This window comes from Chionomys nivalis, chromosome 11 (assembly GCF_950005125.1).
Source record: "Chionomys nivalis chromosome 11, mChiNiv1.1, whole genome shotgun sequence".
NCBI classification, from domain to species: domain Eukaryota; kingdom Metazoa; phylum Chordata; class Mammalia; order Rodentia; family Cricetidae; genus Chionomys; species Chionomys nivalis.
The window spans coordinates 38,551,341-38,578,625 of NC_080096.1; the positions used below are offsets into that span (position 1 = coordinate 38,551,341).

The window sequence follows — 27,285 nt, forward strand, 5'->3', positions numbered from 1 at the left end:
CTACTGACACCGTCACGCACGGCCTGGATAAATAATCTTAAAATCCACGCTTGTTTTCTCAGCTTGCCTCCATAACATCCCTTCCTACACACAATAGGCAAAGAGAGAAAGAAAGCAAGCACGCTGACTACGATCGCCAGGGGCGTGGGTCTACCGGCTGCAAGAGGCCCCGCCCATGGCCCCGCCCACTCACGCTTCGGCCCCGCCTAGGGTCTCGGAGGCCCCGCCTCTGCATGCCGAATGCCATATAGGCGACTGACGTCAGGCCGTTTGTTGTCATTGGCGGCTCCCAAGATGGCGTCCATTGTGGAAGGGCCGCTGAGCAAATGGACTAACGTGATGAAGGGCTGGCAGTACCGTTGGTTCGTGTTGGACTATAATGCAGGGCTGCTCTCTTATTACACGGTGAGTGGCTGAGGCCGCGCTGCCCGGACGGCGAGCTACGGGGAGCCGGGGCGGGGGTGCTCAGCTGTGGGGACCGCCGTACGCGAGGTTCCCTTGTGGAGGAGGGCTTTGCGTGCGGGTAGCCAATGACCAGGAGGGAGCTGCGGACCCAGCCAGTGAGCAGTGCCGGCTGACTGATTTATGGGCCGGGGGGCGAGCCGGTGCCTCGGGGAGTGGTATTGGGGCTAGGTGGGGTCGGCGCGGTGGCTAGGTGCGGTGGGCGTAGTCCCGGTGGCCAGTCAACCGTGCGATCCACGCTGTCAACCCTATTGCCCTCCGTCCTCGTACCGGCCGCACCCCCTAGCTCCTCTGGGCTTGGACGAGCGCTGCCTTCTCGGAGCAGTGGTCAAACGAGCCTGGCCAGGTCCAAAGGTGACCCTCGTCCACACCACGGGTTCTGAATTCCCGCCCGTCTGTCCAGCTCGGCGATCCTACTCTGGGGATTCATTCTGCTTTCCAGCGAGGCGCGAGTGTAACGGACTCCGTAACTTTTGAGAGCAGAGGATTCCCTCTGCGCGAGTCTTCTGGTTGCGGAGATGTAGACAGGGATGGGGCGGTTGCCTTGAAAGTTGTGTTCTGGGGTGGGCCGACTGTGCGACTTCATTGTTGTTGACACGAGTCAGTGGCCCAGGGTAGGTAGGTGAAGTGCTGACAAACCTATGTTCTGACCGCCTCATCCACCCCCGTCGCATTAATAGATGGAAGTTGGCGGTGTTAGAGAAATTACTAACGGGGCTACTTTCTTTGAGCTGTACAGTTAATAATAGCCCGTGAGGAAAATAAAAACACTCAGAAGAACAAAATATAGAATGCCTTGAAGGCGTTAGAAAATAATAGAAGAAAAAGGAAGAAATACAGTTACGGGAGAAGAGTTAGTGTTGCTGAGAGAAATAGAGATACATAGTTTATTCATACATTTAAAAATATCGTTGCGTTCCTGTTCTGCTTGTTTCCAAGAATCAACAGCAATGTAGGCACAGCCTCTCTTCTCGGGAGCTTTCAGTGTAGTCTAGTGGGCACCTTAATTCATTTACTCTTAATTCATTTGCAAGATAGGTATTCATTATTCCCATTTAGTGTCCCTGTTTTACAGTTTTGAAATCCAAGGCTGCGGGCTTTTAAGCAATTAGCCAAACTCAAATAGATAGCTGTAAGTGGTGGAGTCAGGATTCCCATTAAGTTGCTCTTTTGCTACACGAAGAAGAAAAGTAAATGCTGTAAGTCACTAACGTGAGTCTGCAACAATAAGAGCATTGCCTTTATCATTCTTCCGATGTGAACTTTTTTTCTCTACATCTTTATTATTAATGTTGTTGTTGGAGCCCAGGACCTTGAACATGCTAGGTTAACACTTTACCACCGACCCACATTCCTATTCCCTTTCTGCCTAAGTTTTAAAAGATCAAACTTTACTGAGACATAAGTATTGTTCAGAGTTGAATATAATGACCCATATATGTAACCTCCAAATGTCCACATTTTAGACTGGAAATGTTAAGGCTAAGCCAGGCTAGGGTACCTAATGAGACCTTGTTTCAAAAACGAGTAAAACAGACCACCACCACCAACAAAAAACCCAAACCAAAAACACTCAATAACAAAACACACACCACATTAAGATTATGTAGGATGGAAAACTGACAAACTGAAGAGTTATGAAACCTATGACTAAAAGAGTAATATCAAGTTTCTCTAAATGTGAATGTGATTATCAGCAAATCCATGGAACCTAGCCATCATATTCATGGTGAAGTAATTTCAGTTAGTGGCACTATAGAATTAAGTTACTCTTCAAATCCCAAATTTGTGTGGGTCTGAATCTAGGGCAGTTTGGAGAGGTCCCAAGTTACGATTCTTTTTTCTTCTTTTCTTTTTCTGTCTCCTTGTCCTTGTAGATTTGGAGTGCTTGGACTCCTTGTTCTTTTGACTAAAAGAAGTTTTTCATAGACTTTTTTTTTCTTCCTTAATGTTGTCCTCCCTTCTGAGATTAGATTCTATGAAACGTCCTTGCTAGAGGAAGGAGGGATCATATTTCTCACTAATGGCTGTTTAGAAACTTATCTCCTTAATTCTTCTGTTATTTGCTTGCAGAGAATTGTACTATGTTGTGAAAATAGAAATTACAACCAAAAGGAGAGTAGGGGTCTGATTGAATTCGGGCACTGCGTTCTATCACTGTTTAGTACATTAGAGTTCATATGGGTCTATCTTAATGACCCGCATGTGACTGATTGCTTACAGCCACACCTTTTAGTAAGAGTATCTGAACTGGTTGTACCACATTTTTTTCTAAGGGTGAAATACTCAGACAATTTAAATTCAAATCTAGCAGAGCTCCTGTCAGTCAGTGATGACGCCACTGTGTGTTCCCACTTCTAGATGCTTGCCAGTTTCTGAGAACTCTCCATGAGGAAGAAGGCTCTGACGCCTTATTCATATATATATATATATATATATATATATATATATATATATCTTATCTGCGATATAATCTGCAATTTCTTGTGGACACAGTAACTTCTCTGTATCTATATCAGGAATTTCAGATCCAAATTCGTCTTCCATGATCACATAATAACCTTTACTTGGTCTAAACTGTCTAAGCCCAAGTCCTTCATATATGTGAATTTACTGAGAGCTTTTCTGGGTCACTCATGTCAGAGTTTCAAGACATACCACCCTTGCTTCTTGATTCCCTCTAAGCCAAAGGGTTCCATCACTGCACAGGTGATACTAGTGTGTGACCCTTCTAGGCACCTGTGCAAGCGCCGAGCTGGCTGCAGAATCCGTGCTCAGTTCAGGTTCCCACAGGGCACAGAATTGTGACAAGTGGCCATCCCAAGGTCAGTGTTGGAATCCAGCGTAGTGTGGAAGGGCAAGGCAACAGGTACAATTGAAGAGAACACAAGCCGCCGTGGCTGCACTGACCCAGGACACACTTGCTAGTAGTGCCACGTTTTAATCAAGGCAGCAAATAGTCACTTTATGCTTTGTTTCCAAAATTACTTGAGTGCTGGGCTGGCACTGTGGTTGTTGATCTCTTCTAGACTATCTCAGAAAATTCTAAACTAAACTAGATTGCCCTTGCTTTAGAGTCAGCTTTTACTGAGAATCAGTATTAAATAATTTCACGATTGAGCCAGAGTCACTGGGATTAAATTTAAATAGGTTCAACTAAGCCTTATTTTCAGCCTAGAGCTTCACCAAAATTCATAAAATTCTAGGGATGGAATGACACTTTTTTTTAAATTAAAATTTACACTTTTCATTTGTGCATGTGTATATGTTAATGTGCAGGCAGGTTTATGCCATATTACCTGTATGGAAGTCAGGACAACTCGAGGCAGCCAGTTTTCTTCTTCCACCACGTGGGTCCCAGGGATGGAACTCTGATTGTCAGCCTTGGTGACAAGTGCCATTACCAGCTGAGCCGTCTCTCCAGCCTGGAATGATCTGTTTACTTTATTCTTTTCATTTATTTCATAATCTCTTTGCCAGACTGGCAATTGAACCCACAATCTTGCATATGCTAGGCAAACATACTACCTCTAACATGTCCTCAGCCCAATGTTTTGATTTTGAAGGAAAGCTTAATGCATTGTTACAGGTATTCTTTTTCAGTACTGACTCAATTTCTGTGTGTGTGTGTGTGTGTGTGTGTGTGTGTGTGTGTGTGTGTGGTTTTTGAGACAGGCTGTTCAGTAGCCCTGGCTGGCCTGGAACTCACAGATCTGCTGAGTGGTGGGATTAAAGGTGAGTGCCTCCACACCCAGCTTAAGTATCTCTCTGAGATCCACCTTCCTTTGCCTTCCAAATGCTGGGATTAAAGGCGTGTGCCACCACAGCCCAGCTAACTCAGTCTCTTAATCATTAGATATAATATATTCTTAGTGTTAGTTCATTTAGCAAGCATCTTTGCATCTTTGTAGGGCCAACTTTTTAATAGTACAGTTAGTGTATATGCGTGGAGTACAGGCATGATTCCTTCATTAGGAACTTCTGATCTGGCAGAGCAGATATCTAAACATAATTTTAAAGCAATATGGCAGGTAGAGAGATGGTTTAGAGAATAAAGTGCTTGCTATACAATCACAAACCAGAATTCAGATCCCCATATCCTATGTAAAAGCTGAGCAGGCATGATGGCTGCTGTAATTCTAGCACCCTGGGGACAGAGACGGGATCAACTGGGCAAGCTCGCTAGTAGCTACAGTAGACAGAATTGGTGAGCTCTGGGTCCAGCAAGAGACCCTAACTCAGTAAATAAGAATGATCAAGGAAGACACCCAGTGTTAACTTTGGGCCTACACACACATGCACACACATATGTGCCCCCACACATGTGAACACATGTACACATACACATTACACACATGAACACACATACACAAAATCAGTGTGACAAAGTCAACAATAGAAATAGAAATCTGCAGAAATATTGCCCAGAAAAGACCAGAAGGACAGCAACACTAACATAAAGAAATATTTGAGAACTGATCAGCGATTGAATCTAGAGGTATTTGGAGTCATAGGTCAGGCCTGGCAACAGATAAGGATTTATTAGGTGATTGCACAAAATTGTTTCATTGTATTATTGTTATTATTTTAGGTTTTTTTAAATTGTGGCCGGGCGGTGGTGGCGCACACCTTTAATCTCAGCACTCGGGAGGCAGAGGCAGGCGGATCTCTGTGAGTTCGAGGCCAGCCTGGTCTACAAGAGGTAGTTCCAGGACAGGAACCAAAAAAAGCTACGGAGAAACCCTGTCTTGAAAATTTAAAAAAAAAAAAAAAACAAAAAAAAAATAAAAATAAATTGTGTATGTGTGGGACATGCATGTGTTCTACCAGTGTGTATGCATGTGGAAGCCAGAGGGTTGACATTGTCTTCTTCAATTGTGTTTCTCCATATTTATGTATTTAAACAACTTTATTTTATGTACAGGGTGTTTTGCCTGCACATGTATCTGTGCATCATGTATGTGTCTGGTGCCCTAAAGGTTAGAAGAGGATGTCAGGTTTGCTGGGACTGGAGTTACAGCTTGAGCCTCTATTTGGGTGCTAGGAATTAAATCCAGGTACCTTGAAAGAGCAGCCAGTGCTCTTAACTGTTGAGCCATCTCTCCAACCCCTTCTGCCTTATTTTTTGAGACAAAATTAAACCTGGAGCTCATCCATTTGGCTAGGCTGACTGGTCCATGAGCTCCCGGGATCCACCTAATTCTTGTATCCCACCCCCCAGATATGTGGGTGGGATGCTTGGCTTTTATGTTGGTCCTAGGGACTCCAAGTTAGGTCCTCATGTTTGTGTGGCAGGCACTTTACTGACTGAGCCATATATCGCCCCCCACACTTTGAGAGTATACTTTTGTTGTCCAGACTGATCTCAAAACTTGGATCCTCCTGCATCCACCTCTTGAGTGAATTCTATTTTTATTATTAGATGAGATAATCAGAGAAAGCTAAAGATGTAAATTTGAGAACACCATGTGAACTATGAACCATCAATGTGAATCATGGTCATAAAAGAGACAGAAAGGTAGGTAGATTGCAGGCGTCACAGTCTTGTGAGGAGTTGGAAGATGAGAAAGTCGGTAGAGTTGGTATAATTTGCTGTAGAGTTAGCAAATGAGATGGAAGCCACCCATATTGTCATAATACCTAGAACGTGCTGGAAGACACAGCAGGTAAAAGCTTTGGGAACTCACAAGATGTTTGGGGTATAGGCCCTGTGGGTGTACCCCTGGCAGTTTTAGCAGGTTAGGATATGCTGTCTAGAGAAAACAAAGATTGTCGGGACCTGATTGGTGAGTCCAGGGGTTGGGCATGTGAGCAGAGAGGGAGCAGGACTGGAGACACAGGAAATGAATGCTCTTGGAAGAGACAGGTAAGGAGCCTGTGAGTGGTGCAGCTTGGGATGGAAGTCTGTAGTGAGATGGCCTGGAGTGCTGAGCAAGCAGAAACGGGGTTATGCTGGACCATGAAAGACTTCTTGGCATTTCAATTTGAAATGCTAAGCAATTTGAACTTTATCCCTAGGGCTCTGAAGAGCCATATTCTAAGTACTTTTAATATTGAAAAGACTTTTACTGTTGACATTTTAAAACTCATATAAAAGAGGATAGAATAATGAATTATTGACATCCAGCCATACAGTTATCAGCATATGGCTAATCCTGATTATTAATATTCTTCCTTTCTCTTTCTCTTCTTTTTCTTTCTCTGTCCCCTTCCCTTCCCTTTCTCTTTCCCCTTCCCCTTCTCCTTCCTTCCCTTTCTTTTCCCTTCCCTCCCCTCCTCTTCCCTCTTCCCCCTTTTTCCTTCACTTTCCTTCCCTTTCCCTTTTCCTTTTTTCCTTTTCCTTTTCCTTCCCTTTCTCCTTGTGTGAACTTCTGATTCTCCTGCCTCTGCCTCAAAAGCAGAGGGATCACAGATGTATGCTACCACAGAGAATGGATACACACACACACACACATATTTATTAAAAACAGGGTCTCACTTGAGCCAAAGCTTTTTTGTTTTGTTTTTGTTTTTTGAGACAGGGTTTCTCTGTGTAGCCCTGGCTGTCCTAGCATTCAATTTATAGACTAAACTGGCCTCGAACTCACAGAGATCCATCCACCTGCCTCTGCTGAATGCTGGTATTAAAGGTGTGTGCCATTACTGCCTGGTGCCAGAGCTGTTTTTAAACTCATAGAATTACAGGTGAGGGTTGCCATGCGCAGTTGAACTGGATTATTTTAAAACATATTCCAACTATTAAAGTTTATTTGTGAATATTTCTGGTATATTGCTAAACATTGACTTCTTAAAAGCTTTTTGAAATTAAAATTGTATTGTGTGTGTTCGCTTACACTTGTGCATGCTCACAGTCAGAGGACAACGTGCCATAGTTAGTTCTCTCTTTCCAGCTTGTGGGTTCTCAAGTCACCCAGGCTTGATGACAGGTACCTCTACTCTGGACGTCTCAATGGCCCAAAGATTTCTCTTTTAAAAAATGTTACCAAGGGGCTGGAGAGATGGCTCAGAGGTTAAGAGCATTGCCTGCTCTTCCAAAGGTCCTGAGTTCAATTCCCAGCAACCACATGGTGGCTCACAACCATCTATAATGGGGTCTGGTGCCTGCAAGCATACACACAGACAGAATATTGTATACATAATAAATAAATAAATATTTTAAAAAAATGTTACCAAAATACCTTTATTACAGTTGAATGATGATAGTTTAATTACATCAGATTTGAAGTCTATTTGATTTCCTGACCATCTCGACCATTATTCTCTCAGGAGTTGCTTTGAGTCAGGATTCCAAACGAGATCCACACATAAAACTCTTGAGTACCTGGGGCTGGAAAATGGCACAGTGTGTAAAGCGCCTGCTGTGTGAATATGAGGACCTGAGTGTGGATCCCTAGCACACACGTATGCACACTGGGCAGTCGCATTGCTGTCTCCCAGAGCTGGGGAGGCAGAGACAGATCCCTGGAATTTCTGGTCTGCGAGCCAAGATGAATGGGAGAAGGGTAGTAGTTTTGGGTTCTAATAGGTTGAAGTGAAGTGTTAAGGATCTGGGGTTTGGGAGAGAAATCTGGACTGAAGACAGCTACTAATTTTTTACATATGAAGAATTAGAGTAACTGAAAACTGCTATCTTTGGAGACACTTCAGGAAAATACCCTTGGATTAGTTACTCATTGCCTCATGACCAGTTACTCTAAAGCACAGCAACAATAAACATTACCATTTCATAGCTTCCATGGGACAGAACTTTGGGGGTTTCAAGCTCAGGGTCTCATGAAATTGCAGTCAAGACATTAGCAGGGCTGCAGTCATCTGGAGCACTTGGCTGGGTCTGCTTCTGAATTGCCATTGGCAGAAAGCCTTGGTTCCTTGCTGGCTGTTGGAAGGCAGCCCCAGTTCCTTATCAGGCAGCCTCTCCATTGGGATAGTTGAGCGCTAACATGGCAGGGAAGCTAACTTCACCAGGAGAGAGATCCAGGTGAGACCAGGTAGGAAGCCATCATCCTTTTATGATCACTGTCACCGCTTCAGCTGTGTTCTACTCATTGTTTCAGCTCATGGTCCTACAGGAGGAAATTTTACATATGGGGAGGAAAATTAGGCTTTGTCTTTTCAAAGAAATTGTGCTGAGATTGTAATCCATTACAGCCATGTTTAAGGAGTGATAGGTAGGAAAAAACAGAGAGAGAAAAACAACAGCTAGACGTAGAAGAAGGTAGAAGTCAAAGTGGAGATGTGTGTACACATGACCTCTACTACATAACTCACAGGATGAATGGACTTGGATATCACTGATGTCCCAAGTGGGCATTTTCTGTGGAGAGGTAGGTGTAGAAGGCGATTGGAGTGGCTAGGAGAGGAGGTAGTAAGACTAGATGGTTGAGTGTAGAGTATCCAAGACATTTCCCTGCAGAAACCTGGCAGGATCGATGACTGAACGGGTGGTGCCTGAGTAATCGTGTGTGGTGAGGTAGCAAGGTTCAGGGTGACAAGGAGAACAAAGTGGACTTGAGGAATGAAGACAGAATAACAGCCCTGAGAAGAAGGAAAAGGAGAAAGCAGTTGTGAGGAAAGAGCTGGGGCTTTAGCATGTGGGTTGTTGGGAGCAGTGAGACCCCAGATCCTGAATTTCTTGTAATCCCCTGATCTGAGTGCCTACAGCTGCTCTGAGCACGAGACCTTCAGGAGTTCCTGATGGCAGAAGAGTGGTTTCTGGTGGGTTTGGCTGGGGCGTGGCTATAATCTGCCCCTGAACACAATAAAGGGGACTTTCTTGGGGAATTCAAGGATGACCCGTGTAGCTGTCTCTCTGTCTGTGTGTGTCTGTGTATTTTAACCTCCAGCCCCCTTGCCCGAAGCTCGCGAACTGGGTGCCAGCGCACAGAGCGCAGACACGGGGGCGCGGTGCGCGGCAGTGGGTGGCTGGGAAGATTAGAGCCAGAGACTTAGCGAAAATGAGTCTGTGAGGATTTTGCATTAAAACCCTGCTAGCCAAACAGGTCAGTGTTATTTGACAGTTGATAGCAATGTCTACTGGGTGGGGTTTTAAAAAGTCTTGTCTAATTTACTTGGATTTTAATTTCTTCTTTTTAAAGATGTATTTTATTGTTTTTATATGTATGCATGTTTTGCCTGCATGTATGTCTGTGCATCATGCCTGAGGCCTACAGAGGCCAGGAAAGGGCATCAGATAGCCTGGAATTGGAGTTAGTGACAGTTATGAGCCACCATGTGGGTGCTGGGAATAGAACGCATGTCCTCTGCAAGAGCCAGTGCGCTTAACTGCTTTAGCCATCTCTTCAGCCTCTGGATTTCAGGTGATTTTTGTTTTGTTTTGTTTGTTTTTTGAGACAGGGTTTCTCTTTATTGCTTTGGAGCCTGTCCTGGAATTCGCTCTGTAGACCAGGCTGGCCTCGAACTTGCAGAGATCCACCTGTCTCTGCCTCCCGAGTGTGGGATTGATTAAAGGTGTGCATCACCACGGCCCAACTGGATTTTCGGTTTCTGAAGCACTAAAATGTGTCTGTCTCTCTTGTAAAAGAGGTAGTTTCGTTCTAGAATGATGTTAACGTCAATCTCATCATATATTCAAAAGTCAATTTATACTTTCCTAAGTAAACTTTTTTTTTAATGAAGAATCTTGTTATCAGTTTTGGCTGCCTTGAAACTCATGATCCTCCTGCCTCAGCTTCCTATATCCTGGGGTTACTGGTATGGACCAACCAGCACACTCAACAGTAAACTGTATTGCATACAATCAAATGAACTTTTCATTAATCTTATATGATAAGTGTCGGTACAGGTTGAGTGTCTCTGATCTGCAATTCTTGAGACCAGAAGTTGTTTGCATTTTAGAATTTTAAAAATTATTTTGGAATTTGCACATATCATGAAATGTTTTGGGGTTACAGGCCAAATTCAGGTTTAGTGAGAGATCCTGCCTCAAAAAATGAGGAGAGTGATTTGGGAAGACAGAGTGGACTCTGGCCTCTATAGACAAGTGCACACATACATATGTATGCACATGTGAATTTGAGATTTAGGGATGCTTAATCTGTACGTAAAGTAGCTGCTTCAGATTTGTAAAAGGAATGAAAGCAAAGTGTATCTGAATTTAAGTACCCCAAGAAAGTAAAGGAACCCATGGGAAGAAGTGGGTGGAAATGCCATAGTTTTCCTTTTGCTTTCATACTCTGCCAGGTGTGTCCAGGTGTGATATTACATACAGTGTTGTCATCTACAAAGTTCTGCCCTGAGAGCTGAGTCATCAGCTGCAATAAACCTCGTGTTTTCAGGAAGTTCGGGTTACTTTAACAGCTGAACCGAAGGTCTTGCTCCACATGGGTCTCAGGTTGAACATGGCTATACAAGCCTTGTTTTTTCTTCTTTTCTAAGACTCCAGGGCCTTTCAATCTAATTCCTTGGAGCATTTAGTCATTGATAACTGTTATAGTCAATTAGCCATATTTCTTGTACATTCTTTATCTGTACAGCAAGCTTGTAACCTCCTTGGTGGCAGTTTGTACTGAACATCTTAATCTTCAAGGCCCACAGTGTAGCACATTCCAGGGGATAGAATGTCCTGTTCCTTTGAATCAGGCAGAGAGGTGAGATACAGGAGGCAGTTAGGGACTCCAGTTTACAGAGCAGAATATATTAATATCAAATACACCATTGTCTATGGCTTATATAAAACCCACTTGAATTTATAGTAACAGCAGCTTTTTGTTGTTGTTTTTGTTTTGTTTTGTTTTTTGAGACAGGGTTTCTTTGTAGCTTTGGAGCCTATCCTGGAGCTAGGTCTTGTAGACCAGGCTGGCCTCAAACTCACAGAGATCTGCCTGCCTCTGCCTCCCGAGTGCTGGCTTTTAATTAATCATCTGGAGGCTGAAGAACCCTATGATCTGCTTGTGTTAATCCAGACAGATTGTCAGTTCTTGCTGCTGTTGTCCTGGTACTCACTCTATAGTTCAGGCTGGTCTTGAACTCAGAGATCTGTCTGCCTGCCTCAGCCTCTGGAATGCTGGGAATAAAGGCACCACCACCCAGTTCTTATACTCATAGGGCGTAGACATACATGTAGGCTAAACATCTGTATACATTGAAAAGAAAAAGGAAACCAAAAGAAAGAATTATTAATCTTAAATATGCCATATGTATATGTGGAATTACCTCCAATTAGATTGTCAGATATGTAATAGGCAATTGCAGTCAAAACTAGAACACCCAGTAAATGATTTAGATTAAGAATGGCATTATTTTAATACTGATAGAGAAAAACAGATGGCCAGCCGATTAACTTGTTTTCCTTCTTAAGGACTTTATTATAAAGGACTGTCTTCTCAGACTAGGACCATCATATTTCCTTTCCTTCCTCCTGCCCTCCTTTCTTCTCTCTCTCCCACTCTCCCACCTCCCCTCCCTCTTTTCTTCCCTTTATTTTGAGACAGTCTAGATAATGCAGGGTAGCTGAGAAATCATGTTCTGCTTCAACTTCCTGAGTACATGCATTTCTTCTAAAAAAAGAGAAACTTTAAAAGTGACTGCTTTTAGAAATTAAGTTTATAAGGGACATGGCTTCATATGAATGGAATCATGTTCAAAGAAAGTGTTTCGAGTTACTCATAATTTATTTAGTCTTACTCACCTGACAAGGTTAAAGCCATTTTGGAGGCTGATTTTTCTAAGTGGGACATGTGGTGATGCCTTTCTCCCAGCACTCAGAATGTGGAGGTGAGAGAATCTGGATTTCAGATCTGTCCTAGCCTGCACAGTGAACTTGAGGCCAGCCTGGGCTACATGAGGTCCTGTCCCAAAAAATTTTAAAAGGGTATGGGATGATTTTTGGATTTTATTCATGTAGAGCCTCTGTGCTTATTTCTCATATTTTATTTTAGCAGTATTTTGTCTTTTGGGATAGGGTCTTGCTATAGAGCTGATTTCAAATTTACCATCTTCCTGCCTTCACCCCTTGGTAGGACATGGCTGACTTAGCTGTAATTATGACACAGCTGGGTATATAAACATCTGGGTAAAAATGTGCTCTGCTCCTCTGAGGCTCTGTAGGGTTTCACTCCCCCTTCTTTCTCATTCCTTATAGGAGTGGCCTCACTATCCAGGGACAATACCCAGGCTTGCTGGAGCTCAGAATCCTGCACTCACCTTTTCAGGTGCTTTGCTTCCCTCATATGGAAGTGTCCTCAGTGCACTGGGTCTCATTGGCACTGAATTTTCAAGGGCTTCATTTGGAGAGCTTTTTACCCTCCTCTGCTTTATCTCCTCTCTTTCTCATTGTCTTAAAATCCTGGCTCTCTGGACTGCCATTGTCTGTTAAAGCTCTGTTAAGCTGTAAACAAGCATTTTAGCTGTAACAGCTTAAAAAAACTTTTTTTAAAAATTCATTTTACTGTTATTTTTAGCTGTGTTGTGTGTGTGTGCATGTGAGTGTGTGTGTGGGAGTGTAGGCACTGGTGGGGCAGAGGCGTCCTGGACTGGCGGTACAGAGGTGCAGGCCCCCTGGAGTAGCTCAGGTACTCTTCACCCGGAGCCATCTTCCCGCCTGTTAACAGTCTTAGGTAGATTTTCGGTTGCCTGTTTTTCATCTTCCCACAGTTGTTCCCTTCCATGCTGGGGACGGGACACAGGCCCTCATGCTTCACACCTCAGTAGCTTCATTTAGATTTAATTCACATGCCATACAGTTCATTCATCTAAGCTGATGATTCACCAAAATGATTTCCTAAAATGACTCATTTTAGCAAAGTCACCAACTGTGACAGTCCCCACAGTTTAGAAACTTTTCTTCGCTCTTGAAACTCTATTAGCAGTCATCCGTCTCTAATGTGGCAGCATTTCCTCTGGAAGCCCCTTTACCGTTTTCAAGGTTCACTCAAGTTTGGTGTCTGGCAGTACCTCGTAGTCTCTGGGTGCTCACTTTTCGTCGGCAGATGTTGTGTTGAATCTTTATCCCTCTTTTTCTTACTGTTTAAAAGCTTCTGCACACAATGTATTTCTTGATCATATTCTTTTCCCTCCCCCAAATCCTTCCAGGTTCCTCCTTCCTCCCTACTCACCCAAATTCATATTCTTGTTTTCTTTATCTTCCTCTTTCAGACCAAACAAAAACCCCAACAAAACATGATAATCAAAAACAACCAATAAACAAACAGAACTGTGATGAAAAATTACTAAAGCAAAACAAAAAGCACCCAAAAAATGAGGAGTACCTTTTCCACCTGCTCATGCAGCCCGTCCTTGTGTGCAGTTGGCAGACTCGGTGTCACTTCATTGGGAAACGGATTTTCCCTTTTCCGCAGTCGTTGGTGATTACAAGTAGCTTCTTGTCAGGGGTGGGACTGTGTTCAAGTCCCTTCTCCATGCTGGGATTTGTGTCATTTTGTTCTTCCCTGCTTTGTGGCATGTGGCCCTTGCTGGTCTCATGCTGGCTCTGTAGCTGAGGGTGACCTGGAACGTCTGATTTTCCTGCTCTGAGTACAGGGGTGTGCCACCAGACCCAGCTGAGTTTCCTGTCTTCAAGATACCAATTTTGTATCAGATACTTAATTTGCAGACTTGTTTTGCTTGAGACTCTAATTCCTTTGTTCTTTTTTTCTTTGTTCTTTTTTTGGTGCACTATTAGGGAATCACATCCAGAGCTAATGCATGCTAAACAGGCAGTCTGCCACTAACCTGCACACAGCATGGTGTTTCCGTAGTTGATGGCTTCCTTTGATGCACAAAATGTCCAGTTTATTCTTATGGTACCTATGCTTTTTTTTTTTTTTTTAAAGATTTATTGATTATGTATACAACATTCTGCCTCCATGTTCACCCGCATGCCAGAAGAGGGCACCAGATCTCCTTACAGATGGTTGTGAGCCACCATGTGGTTGCTGGGAATTGAACTCAGGACCTCTGGAAGAGCAGTCAGTGCTCTTAACCACTGAGCCATCTCTCCAGCCCCGGTACCTATGCTTTTGGCATCACATTTTAGATGTCATGGCTTACTCTAACATTATAGAAAGGCCTAAAGTCATACCATCCAGAATGCCCTTGATATTATCCATGTGTTTGTGGGTTTTTTGTTTGTTTGTTTTTGTGTTTTTGGTTTTTATTATCTTTTTTTTTAAACCTGTATTTTATTTTAAGAAATTGATAATTTTGGCCCCAAGGTTTAGGTATTAGGTAATTTTTAACCTGTTTTTTTTTTTTTTTTTTTTTTTTTTTGGTGTGTGTGTGTGCAGGAATGTGGTAAGAATCCAACTTCATTCTTTTGTATGTTTAAATCAGTTATTCCTGTACCATGGAAAAGATTGTTCTCCCATTGAATTGCCTTGGCATCTCTCATGGTCCATTTTGTATTGCTATAACAGAAAACCTGAGGCTAGGGAAGTTAGAGAGAAAAGAGGTTGATTTTGTTCACAGAGTTTTGTTTTTATTTGTTCATTTTGTGGATTTTTTGAGATGGGGTCTTATATAGACCAGACTCTTCTTGATCGCACTTATAGCAGAGTCTGACCTTGAACTTGTGATCTTTGCCTCTGGTTAATTACTGTAACTCTGTCCAAAGTGTTTACATTTTGCTTCCGGTTTTGGAGATTTTAGCCCGTGGATGGTTTGCTCTCCTACTTCTGAGTCCAAGATGAGGCACTATTGTCATTGTTGGGAACTCAAAGCAGGACTGGCTGCTTACTTCATAGTGATCAGAAAGAAGAGAAAGACATGCTGAGACTGTGATGTGTCCCCAGGGAGCTGTTGCCTTTAACTAGGCCCATTTTCTAGCATGTTCACTGTAGTGAGGATCCACCGAGGTGTTCATTCACTGACTAGGCGAGAGTCTTTAGCGCCTGATCTTGACTATGGCAGTTAGACCTTTAACATGCGTCTTTGTGGGAAACTCTCAGCACCCACATTATAACGGAGATCATTTGCCTTTGAATTTTAATCACCTGGATTTGGGGACCAAGAATAAATTTCTGATAGGCAACATCTTGCATGACTAGCCCCCGTGTTGTGTGTGCCTGCATTGTAACTTTCAACTTCTGCTTCTATTTTATTGTATTTTAGTATCAGGGTCTCACTATATAGCTAGGGCTGACTTTAAGCCTGCTTTCAATCCTCCTGCCTCCACCATGTGAGTACTGGGATTATGGGAGTATACCAGCATACCTGGCTTTCCCTTTTGTAAATCTCTAAGTTTTGAAGTCATTAGGTTTGGTAAGGAACCAGGGCTTGCTTGTGCTTTTACTTTAAATTGCCTCACAAAAGTGGCTTCCTCTCACCTTATCTCAAGTCTTAGGGAATTTCTTAGCCTCTTTGGCATGGCTCTGGATTCTAGCTACCTTCTTATTCTCTTGTGACCATATTTCCCTTAAGCACCAACATTTGTGATAGAAATTCTTTAAATAAATTATTTCTGAGAGAGTATTTGAATTCTTAAGATTTACCCTCTGTTTTCATATTTACATACTAGATTTCAAATGCTTTCCCTAGCTAACTAGGGAAATAAATTAAATTTTAGGAATAAAATTTAAGTCTCTTTACAAACACTTTTTTCCTAAATCCTAAACTGCAGACATGAACAAGGAGTTTTGGAACATAGCCCCTTCTAAACTGGGCTCTGTGGAGTGAGTCCTGGGATAGACAGTGTCCAAGCTCCATTGTCCCAGCTGTTATTCTTAGAAGCCAGCATTGTATTTGTGTGTTATACACATTTTCATACACATGTATTTTAAAGTTTTTTTGGGGGGCTGTTTTTGGTTTACATGTGTGTGTGCGTGTGTGTATGTATATGTGTGCAAATATTTACCACAGCACACATGTCAGGGTCAGAGAACAGCTTGGGGTAATCAGTTCTTTCCTTCTACCATGTGGGCTCTGGGAATCAAACTCAAGTCTTTATTTTGCAGCAAGTGCTTCTCCCTCCCAAGACACGACTCACTCTTTAAAATGGTAGGATTTTTTTTCTTCTTTTCCTCATTTTATTTTGTACCCACATTGGTCTTTTTCCAAGTATGGAAAATGTTCTTCAGGCTATTTTTATAAAGATATGAAATTGAATGATAAATAATGGATTATAATTTCACAGTTTGGTGGGGGAAATACTAATATTGAAGCACAAACCACTTGGAGTTTAACACTTCCCCATTATTTCCCTCAGTCAACTCTCTTTAAAAAAACATGAATCAATATTTAGTGTTTTCGGCGGTATTTGGGAAACAAAACAAGTCTGCCTTGAGGTCTAGCACACAGTGCTGATGTGCTATAAATAATTTGGTAAGCGTGTGCTGCTCTTTAGTATTTAATATTTAACTTAATAAAGAATGCAAAACTCTAAGTCATCATGGTTGTCCTTAATTGAACCTGTGGCTCTCTTTCCTGAGCTGTTAGCCCAAAATTCTCCCTTGAAGATAAAATTGTTCTTTATAAAAAGAAGAGTGAAAGAGCTGAGTCTGTTGTCACATGCTCTTGTCCTAGGCAGGACTGAGGCAGAAGGATGGCCTAGAATTCAAGGCTAGGCTGGGTACATAAATCCAGGCCAGCCTGTGTTATAGGACAGTTGGGTTTCAGAGAACCCCAAAGCAAAACCAAAAACAGTGGAAGGGCTGGGGGCTCAGTGGTAAGGCAGTGGTCATCCTAGATTTGGTCCTCAGCACTAAGAACCCAAACCAAACAACACAAAAAGTTCCAAAGCCAAGGTAGCGAAAGCGTGCGTCTGTACAGTGCAGTAGGGAGATGCCAGAGCCGGAGCACCAGCCGTTACCCTCATGTCGAAATCCCTAAAGCTCTGAATTCCAAAAGCCTTTTCTTTAAATTTATGACATTTTTTTTTTGTTTGAAAGCAAAGCCTGTCTTGAATTAATGTGTAGCTATTTCTAATCTTCATTACACTTATAAATATTTATGTGCTGTACTGCAGAAATAGTAACGTGCTTGTGAGATTTGCATGCCTAGTTACCCCAGAGTGTACTTGAGGTCTAGTTCTGTACTGTAATTTATGTAATGTATGCATATTACCTTTCTGCATTTGTGAATTTGAAAAGATCCAGAAAGCTCTCGGGTTAAGGGATGAAGGCGTGTTTGTGACCTAGGAGTATGTGGGAGGGCAGGGTGCTGCCCCCTGAGCATGCACTACTGACAGCTGTCTGCAGGGTGACATTTCCTCAGATGAAGACAGGACAGTCATTCATTTTACATTCATTCTCTATGACACAGAGACACTTTAGGGAAGACGTAGAGTGAGCAGGCTTCCTATGACTGTTATAGATGTGCTTGGGGTTTGTTTTCTGTTTCTCTCATTTGCTGTCTGTGAATGTCCATGCTCAACTTTTTTAAACGTTACCCTTTGATTTCTCATTTATAAAATAGTTGTGGTTAGGGCTGGTGGCATGGCGTAGCAGGTAAAAAGGTCTTGCTATGTGAGCTTGACACCCTCATGCTCCTGGAACTCACAGTGGAAGGAGAGAACTGACTCTTAAAAGTTGTCTTTTGTTTAAAAATAAAAAAAGTTGTTGTCTTTTGATTTTTTTCCCACATGTGCACCTTAGTATGTAATCCCCCCTCACACACACACTAAAATAGCTGATACAGAAGTTCTTCGAAGCTGGGTGTGGTTGCTCTTGCCTGTAACCCTGACATTTAGGAGACTCGAGGCAAGAGAATTTCTGTGAATTCCAGGCCAGTTTGGGTTACAGACTCAAGTGAGACCCTGCCTCAAAAAGCTAAAATAGAAAAGTAAAAAGAGCCGTCTCATAAGCTCATGGTGCCAACGTAAACATGACAGAAGTGAAATGCAAGCATAGTGTCTGGCTCAGGACACATGGTATAGATAACAAAGCCAGTGTCTATGATTTAGTATTACACAGGAAATGCACATTGGGTCCTATTGTGAAAGCCTGTGTTCCAGTTCATTAGTCATAGCAAGGAGTGAAGCCTTTAGCCATCTGAGTTTCTCAAAGCAGGCAATATAGGATGCCAAGTTTATATGCAGCATCAGGTCAAGGGGAGTTTCATGTTACAGATGTTTAATGGCATTGATGTTGACAGGAAGATGCAACATCTCTATGTTACCACAACCCAGTCATCTTACCTGGGATCAACAAAACTTTTTTTTCCATTTTCTTTTTTAAAATTATTTTTAAAAACTTATCTTTTCTCATTTTACATGCCAAATCCATTCCCACCTCCCTCCCCTCCTCCTGCTCCCCCCACCTTCCCCTCCTGACACTCCCCATCCCACCTCCCATCCACTCCTCAGAGAGGGGAATGCTTCCCGTGGGTAGTCAACAAAGTCTAACACATTGCTCTGAGGTAGGCCCAAGGCCCTCCCCACTATATCTAGGTTGAGGAAGGTTTTATCTCCAGAGAAAATGGGTTTCAAAAAGCCAGAACAAGCAGTAGGGATAAATTCTGGTCTCACTGCCAGTGGCCCCACAGTCTGCCCCAGACATGCAACTGTCACCCACATTCAGAGGGCCTAGTTTGGTCCTATACTGGTTCCTTCACTGCCAGGCCTGAGTTGGAAGGCTTCCATTAGCTCAGGTGAGCTGTTTCAGTGGGTGTCCCCATCATGGTCTTGACCTCTTTGCTCATACTCTCACTCGTCCATCTCTTTGGCTGAATTTTGAGAGCTCAGCCCAATGCTCTGCTGTGGCTCTCTGCATCTGCTTCCATCAGTTTCTGGATGAAAGTTCTATGGTGACATTTACAACAGTCATCAATCTGACTACAGGGCAAGGCCAGTTCGGACACCCTCTCTACTATTACTTAGGGTTTTAGCTGGGGTCATCTTTGTGGATTCCTGGGAATTTCTCTAGTGCTAGGTTTCTTGCTAGCCCTATAATGGCTCCCTCAACTAAGATATATCTTTCCTTATTCTCTATCTCTCTGTTCTTACCCCATCTCGACCATCCTGTTCCCTCTCGTTCTCTTCCCTCTCCCCTTCCCCTCTATTCCTCCCCTTCTGCCTTTCCTTCTCCTCCCACCCCACACTTCCAACTTTCTCAGGAGATCTGATCAACAAAACTTTTATCTTGGCTTTCTGGTTCTAGGTTTGACCCGCTTTCTTTCTTTTTTTTTTTTTTTTTGGATTTTTTTAAGACAGGGTTTCTCCATAGCTTTTTGGTTCCTGTCCTGGAACTAGCTCTTGTGGACCAGGCTGGCCTCGAACTCACAGAGATCCTCCTGCTTCTGCCTCCCAAGTGCTGGGATTAAAGGCGTGCGCCACCACCGCCCGGCCTGACCTGCTTTCTGTAATGCTAATTGTGCCAAGTTAAAATCAGTTTATTTTAAGTATATTTGAATAAGTTTTTACATTTGCTTATGACCTTGTTACTGTATCCTAATCGAAACATAAAGAATTATTGCCATTGTGCAGGGTTCCTTCCTGTCCTTTATCTGTCCCGCTTCCAAGAGCAAGTGTTTCTGTACCCATGGCTTCTGTCTTCACTGCACTGATGTATTGCCGTCCCTGCCCCAGAATTGACTCGTGGTCCAAGTTCCAGCACTGGCTAGGCACATACCCTCCTGGGTGTGCTCAGCGCTGAAGCATTTTGACGTCTGTTCACATTCTTTGTCTGCACGATGCCCACTATCAATGTTTGTTTGTTTTTTTGTTTTTTTGTTTTTTTTGCAGAAGGGTGGTTGGTGACCAATTAGGGGGAAAGATACAAGTATAAACCCTGTCTCTTTAGAAACAGGGATGAGGCACTCATATCCATCATCATGTGAGACAGTAGGAGTGCTATGCTCGGACACAGGTCGAGACTTCGGATGCAAAGTCAGTTGTGGCTGTGAGAGATTTGCAGCAAGTCAGGTGAAACTCTTGTTTAAGACAAATGTATTTTAAGCAAAGTAAAAATTTACATTCAAATAGAAGTTTAAGTGGCTTGGGGGACAGTCTCGGCTTTGTGAAAGGATAGCAAGATTGGTTTAAATGGCAAGCTGATCTTCTCCAGGGAGTTTTAAATATGTTTGTCCAAAACTTTTCCCAACACAGTTACTTGTGAAGCAGTATAACCCATGTTTATACTTTAATTAACAGGTTTTCATAGATAGCATGGTATACTGGCTTCAAGCCAGATTCTGTGAGTCACTTAAGGCCTTCCCCTCTTCTTTCTTTGCAGCGCTGGATCCAGGATCCAGGACCTCATGCCTGCTAAGCAAGAATCTGTCACTGAGCTGCATCCCCAGCTCTTCATATTTTGGAGTAGCTAATGTATACTAAAAATATACTGAACTGACTTTCTCAAAGCTTATAAAAATGTTGGAGAGCTAAGTAGTTACAATTAACATAAAAATATAGGTACGCCAGGGTTGAAGAGATGGCTTAGCAATTAAGATCACTTTCTGCGTTTGAAGAGGACCCAGAGCCTGCATGGTGGCTCACACCGTATGCCACTCCAGCTTGTTATGACACCGTCCTCTGGCCTCCTCAGGCACTGCACGCATGTGTCGCGTATACATTTGAAGGAGGACACTAAAAAGAAATCCCACACTAGCTCAGAATTGAGTATAATAAAAGATTACTTATTTAGGGGTAAACTCACAGATCACAATCCTCTGATGGAACGGGGAACAGCAACCGAATCCTGCAGGGGGGCGGGGAAGGGGGAAGGCCATGTTTTACATTGGCATATATAGTATAAGAGGCCACGCCCAAGTGGGTGGGTACCTAACTTAAAGGCTGCTGGTGGTAGGAATTCCTACAGCATAAATTCTTGCAGGCAAGACATCCATACACATAAGAAATAAATTTAAAAGTATAAAAAATAAGTAATTACTTTGGTACTGTTTTGATTTCATGTTTATATAGTATTATTAACCTGTAATTGTTTTATGTTACTTTTCAAAATGCAATTGAAAAAAATTTGGTCAAAAAACATGAGTGTGGGGGTGGGGGAAACGGTTCAGCAAATGGAGGTGCTTATCAAGCCTGCCAACCTAAGTTTAGTTCCTGGGACCCATACGGTGAAGGAGAAAATTCACTCCTGGAAGCTGTCCTCTGACCGCCTGCATGCCGAGATGCAGCCCTTCCCCCATAAATAAATGTAATAAAAAGGAAAAGCTCCTGGAATACATGCATGTAATCCCAGTACTTAGGAAGTGAAGGAAGAAAGATTAAAAATTCAAGGTTATCCTTAGCTATATAGCTAGTTTGAGACCAGCCTGTGCTACTCTGTCTCAACAGATAGCTCAGAAAGTTATTAGAGAAAGAAAAAAGTTTCTTCTGTTTTATCTGGAGTGTTGAATAGCTTGAATTGGGGCTAAATAAGCATATTTCAAGTAAATTGTGTTTGTTAATGAGTAGGATGCCAAAGAGAGGAGTCTGGATCTATGTATGCATTTATCTGACACCTCCCAGGTCCCAGGCAGTCACTAAACTCTAGGAGACAGGTTGAAAGTAGTCATGGTGAGATGATAATTAGACTTCGTCCTGTGTGACAAGGAAAACGGGTCAAAGGTGCATGACACAGCATAATAACCAATGCGGCAGAGACAGCTGAGGAGAGAGCAGTTCCTGTGTCCAGTGTGGGGAGATCCAGAGGAACCCTGTGGAGCAGGAACCCTGTGGAGCAGGAACCCTGTGGAGCAGGAACCCTGTGGAGCAGGAACCCTGTGAGCAGGAACCCTGTGAGCAGGAACCCTGTGAGCAGGAACCCTGTGAGCAGGAACCCTGTGAGCAGGAACCCTGTGAGCAGGAACGAGGGAAATTACAAACTTTTGGTGCTTGTTCTTCTTTCACCTGGAGTGGTCTATGTGTTATTTAAAGCAGGTGTTTGTACACACGTGCAGGATTTATGTAGATTGGGCAAAGTTGATAAGGCATGTTTGAAATAAGTCACATATAAGTAAAGGAAAGTTTCCTTCCTTGAGCTGGCAAGTTTGATGAACCAAATCAAAAGCACATAAACAATAAGAGAAAGTGTGTCCAAGTTTATCAGGGCGCCTGGAACCACACAAAATAGGCGACTTTGAGGAATCAAATGCCTGTGGCTTAGCATCTTTGTACAGGGGAGAGTAAACTGAGGAGCTAGTGACCCTTCTAAGGGGTGTAGTAAGTGATTTTGGGGGGTGGGAGGACCCGAAGAACAGGCAACGACATGAGACAAAATTCCCCTGGCTCTGTGTGGTTTGATTTTCAACTTCTTCCTCTGTGATCCACCTGGTTGCTAATCACCCTTGGTTAATACAGTTTTGGTAAGGAAGCTACTGGCAACCCTGTTCCTGTCCAGTGGATCTGCTCCTTAGGAAGACAAGGAGACTCAGGAGACCTTTAGGCTGCTGCTTAAGGTGTCATGTTTGGGAGTGCTTGTTCTTGTTACTTGAGTTTTTAGGGTCAAAGTCTGGTTCCTGGAGTCCTGACAAATTATACTCAGTCTACCTGCCCTCAGTGGGCCAGTTAAAGCAGCAAGTAATAGTGAGAAGCAGAGAAGGGGTTTGTTCAGTGTGGTCATGCTGGGATGTGGAAAATGAAGAGGGCCAGTGTCCCTCGTTCCAAGTCCATCTTCAGGGTACAGATTTCAGGCTTAGATTTAAATAGAGGACAGATGTATGCATAGCTAAGCAGTTGAGTCAAGGTATAGTCCTGCCCGTCACTGACCCATCATTGGCTTCTGATTCCTGGTCTATTTTCCAAGAAGCTGGCATTGTGTGAAATCTCTCTGATAAATCTCTCTGCAGGTATCAGCATTCCTGGGAAATTCCAATTCCTTGGGGCCCATGAAGAGTCATAATAACTGAAGGGAGGAGGCACATTTAGAATACTGCTTCTGCCTGCCTAGTTACATGCTGAGCTGAACTCTGATAAAATGTGTCACACTTGAGAATAGGGCCTGTTTAGTTTTAAAGAGTATCACTACAGTTTGTATTTGCTGTACTTAAGGTAGGAGCATGGAAGGGGCATAAACCTTGCGCCAGCTTTACACAGGTGTCCTGCATGATTTCCTCATTAAGTATTTGGGACAACTTTGTGAGTATAAGTCATGTTTTTGTTTTACAGACAGGTAAACTAGAGTCAGAACAGAAGAGATCTGGTCAAGGCTGCATAGTTGATTCACTGGCAGAGCTGGATTTCAACTCCACAGCTACCTTGTTTCATTATAGTGTTGTCTATAGATACATTCTTTATCTCTGGATGATGGCAGAAGATACAAAATAATCCCACACTAATTCAGATTTATGTATAATAAAGGGTTATTTATTTAGGGGAGACTCATAGATCACAGTCCTCTGCACGAATGGAGAACAGGAACAGAGTCTAGCAGCTGGAAGCGAGAGCAAGCACACGCTTTACAGCTACATTTATAGTATAAGAGACCACGCCCAAGTGGGCTGGAATCTTAAAGGCTATTGACTGAAGGAGTGGAAGGAGCTCCCACAGCATCTGGGTATGTGTGTGTGTGCGTGCCTGTGTGTATGTGTGTGTATGTTTGTATGTATGTATGATGTATGTAATTCTAGAAATTGGATTGAAATGATTTTGTACATTTAAAGACTAAATTTCACACAAATGGTATCTGTGGCCTTGGAGCCTAAATGGAGAATATTTTTTAATTAATAAAAATTCTTATTTATTATCAGTGGGGTGTGTGTGTTTGTGTGTGTGTGTTGTACAGCTGATGTGCCATGGCACAGGCATAGTATGGAAGCCAGAAGACTATTTTTGGGAGTCCACCCCTCCTGCCAAGGTTTCCAGGTCAAGTTGTAGGGTCTGTATAGCAAGCAGTTTTACCCACTGAGCCATCTCACTTGCCCTTGAAGATTAAGAAATTTTACTTTATGTATATGCTTGCATGTATGTAATTGCCTGGTGTGTGTACAGTGCCCATGAGGTCAGAAGAAGCCTGGAACTGGAGTTATAGGTGCTTGTGAGGTAACAGGTGGTACCGTGTGGGTCCTGGGAACGGAACCCAGGTTCTCTACAAGAGCAAGTGTTCTTAACCAGAGAATCATCTCTCTCTACCTGATAGATGGCTTTTTAAGTAGAATCCTGAAGTTCATCTAAAGTGATAAAACTTACTCAGAGTACTTTGAATACAGCAGATTTAATATTGAGCTTCTTAAAATGACCTTCCTACTCCAGATACAATATTTCAGACTCTGCTGGGAAAGAAAAATATTTATTATTGTTTGAGATCAGAGAAAAATGAAAAATTTAATTATAATGACATGCCCTACAGCCTTTGATTGGCGCACAGAGAGATCCAGGGAAGTTTATTTCCCCACAGTATTATAAAGGGGAAGATTGTGTTTTTAAAAATGACTCATGGCCAGAATGGTTATAATCAGTCCTGGGCTTCAGCTAGAATTCTCTGAGGGTGAGCAGGAATTAGCTTGTTAAGGAACCTGTAACGTGTGCAAACACTGCAGGCAAGAGAACAGCCTGTGAAAATCCCTAGGCATGAAGGTGACTGACTGGTTCCGGGAGCTGGAAAGTCAGCCTCGGCCACAGGAATGCTGGGGCTCTCGGATCAGATCTCAGCAGGTTAGGGCCACTGAAGATTGTTTTGCTTTACATATTTATATGTATTTTGAAACAATCTCAATATGTAGTTTAAGCTGGCTTGGAGCTTATTGTATAGATCAGCCTGGCTCAGACTTCAAAGCAGTTCTGCTGGTCTTGATAGTAGGATTCAGTGGGCACCTCATGGGAGTGGTTTCAGATACTGTTTTCTGGAAGAAAGAACCGAACTGACAAACGCGCGCGCGTGTGTGTGTGTGTGTATGTGTGTGTGTGTGAGAGAGAGAGAGAGAGAGAGAGAGAGAGAGAGAGAGAGAGAGAGAGAGGAGGGGGGTTTACAGCAAAAGAGACAGCTTACTGAGAAAGGAGCCACAGAAGGGGTGGATTGGATCAAATTGCTGCTAGTGCCTTCACCAGGAGCTGGCATGCAGTCACTCCTGCTGCCCAGGCCTGAAACTCTCCTTTCTGGAGCCTGTGACACTTTGCGCTTGCTTTGCTCTGTGTTATGACTGTTTATGCGTTAGACTTTCTGCTCCCTCCCGACCATGTTTTCTAAGGGTCTGTCAGTTGTTTTGTAGAATGCTCCATATTCTGATTCTCTGGAGCATTTGCTTCCAGTTGTCTCTTTCAGGGTTTTATAATTCCTAAACCAAATGTTAGCAACATCACTGGCCTGTCTGGCTGTGTCTTGTGATTTTAAAAACTGCTTTACAATGTGAGCGGCTCCAGGATGAGTATGCAGCTTTTACTTTTTTGTTTTTTTAGCTTACTTTTCATTCTATTCTCATTGGTTGTTTGTAACCTAATTAATGTTTTTGTATTCTGCCTTCATTATTTTGGAGAGAAGATAAATATAGGTGCATAAGAAGGTTATTAAATGCTAAAAGGATGCTTTTCTTAGCAGTGTTTTCATTAGCTGCGTATTATTAGTAAAGAACTCTTTGATCGTGCTTGGTAGTGAGGATATTCTCCCCCTAAAATGTATGTCTTTGTTCTTGTATTTATTTGTAAATAGAATAAAAACAAGCTGTCTTCAGTGCATCCACTTCTGAACATGAGTTCCCATGGCTTAAAGATTTGGAGGTTAAATATCTGTGACTCCAAGGGAGGCAATTATGCAGTCATGTGGAATCAGCTTGTTTTGATTTTTTTCTCATATAGGTGGGATGTGGGAAATACCAATTATTCCACAAATATTATGTATTAAACTCCCTCTCCTACATTTTACTTTATTTTGTGTGACCAGTTTACGTTCAGGAACATTTCCTGGATGTCAGCTCTGTGCTTGACCCCTTGTGTTTGTGTTCCTCCCAGTATAGTGAGGGGACAGGAGGGACAACAGTGTCTCACAGGAGATGTTTTTTGAGCACCTAATGTATACCAGCACTGTACTAAAGCATAAGATAAGGCAAGACAGACTTCTCACCTCTGAGGCATGCCCACAGGGTGTCCATGTACAGAACACGTGCAGGAGGCTGGTACTCAGGAATGAGAATCCAGAGCCGACAGCTAAAGCACTTTGATGAGCAACAACCAAACAGGTTGAGCAATGACTTCTCGGGACCGCATGGATAAACTGAGCACCTTTTCTAAAGTGTGATCCTTTCCCTTTTGCCAGCATCATCAGGGAGAGATTCTTAAACCCTAGAGAAACACTGGACTACAGTGAAGGGGCACGAGGAGGGATAAACATGATGTGAGGAGGTGCATACGGTTCTGTGCTCAGGTTGGTTTGTAGAAACTACAAAACCATGTTCATTTAGCTTGTCATTCCCCACAAAAAATTTCTTTTGGGGCAGGTAATGGGCAGAAGGAATGGTCAGTTCTGTAAATTTTCGTTGGTTTTTAGCTCCCCGCTGACTCTAAAAACAGTTGTCTGTAACCTTTTATTTACTGAGTGTTTTGTTTTTCTTTTAGTCCAAGGACAAAATGATGAGAGGCTCTCGAAGAGGATGCGTTAGACTCAGGGTGAGTATTCCTTCATTTTATGAAGACTAATTTCAACAGAAAGGATATATTTTGATGGTGTGCTGGAGCCTGGATTTAACTTAATTTCCTTTCTTAGCCATTGGGCCATACAACCAAGTCACAGGGAAGAAAATCGGGTTTCTTCAAGTCACTTCTAGAAGTATCAGGACCAGAACCAGATTCAATTGTTTTGATCCGTGGTTTAATCCATGGCTTAAAACACGTCCTGACTTTCCTTTAAAGCCTCATTTTACAGACAAGGGACAAGGCTGGAATTACACTGTTGGTGTCAACAGCAGTAGTGGGAAAGACTCAAGAGAAATCTCATTAGCTGTTGATTTCTTTTCAGTACTGTGTAGTACAGTGCTGGGCTGTAGAAAGATACTTTGAACCAC

The 27,285-nt window shown here is 42.8% G+C and overlaps 1 protein-coding gene across 6 annotated transcripts in view; it reads left to right on the forward strand.

Annotated features, from left to right (window-relative positions):
* The first annotated feature begins 240 nt into the window (after nucleotides 1-240).
* Nucleotides 241-27,285, forward strand: part of Osbpl9 (oxysterol binding protein like 9) — a 139,489-nt gene continuing 112,444 nt past the window's right edge. For 4 of the 6 annotated variants that reach the window (XM_057783506.1, XM_057783507.1, XM_057783509.1 and 1 more), the window contains exons 1-2: nucleotides 290-405; nucleotides 26,840-26,890. In XM_057783506.1, coding sequence (XP_057639489.1) covers nucleotides 295-405; nucleotides 26,840-26,890 — 162 coding nt within the window. In that variant the 5' untranslated portion in view covers nucleotides 290-294. Of the gene's footprint in view, nucleotides 406-26,839; nucleotides 26,891-27,285 lie in introns of all 6 variants that reach the window. The other 2 variants (XM_057783508.1, XM_057783511.1) reach the window with 1 other exon arrangement.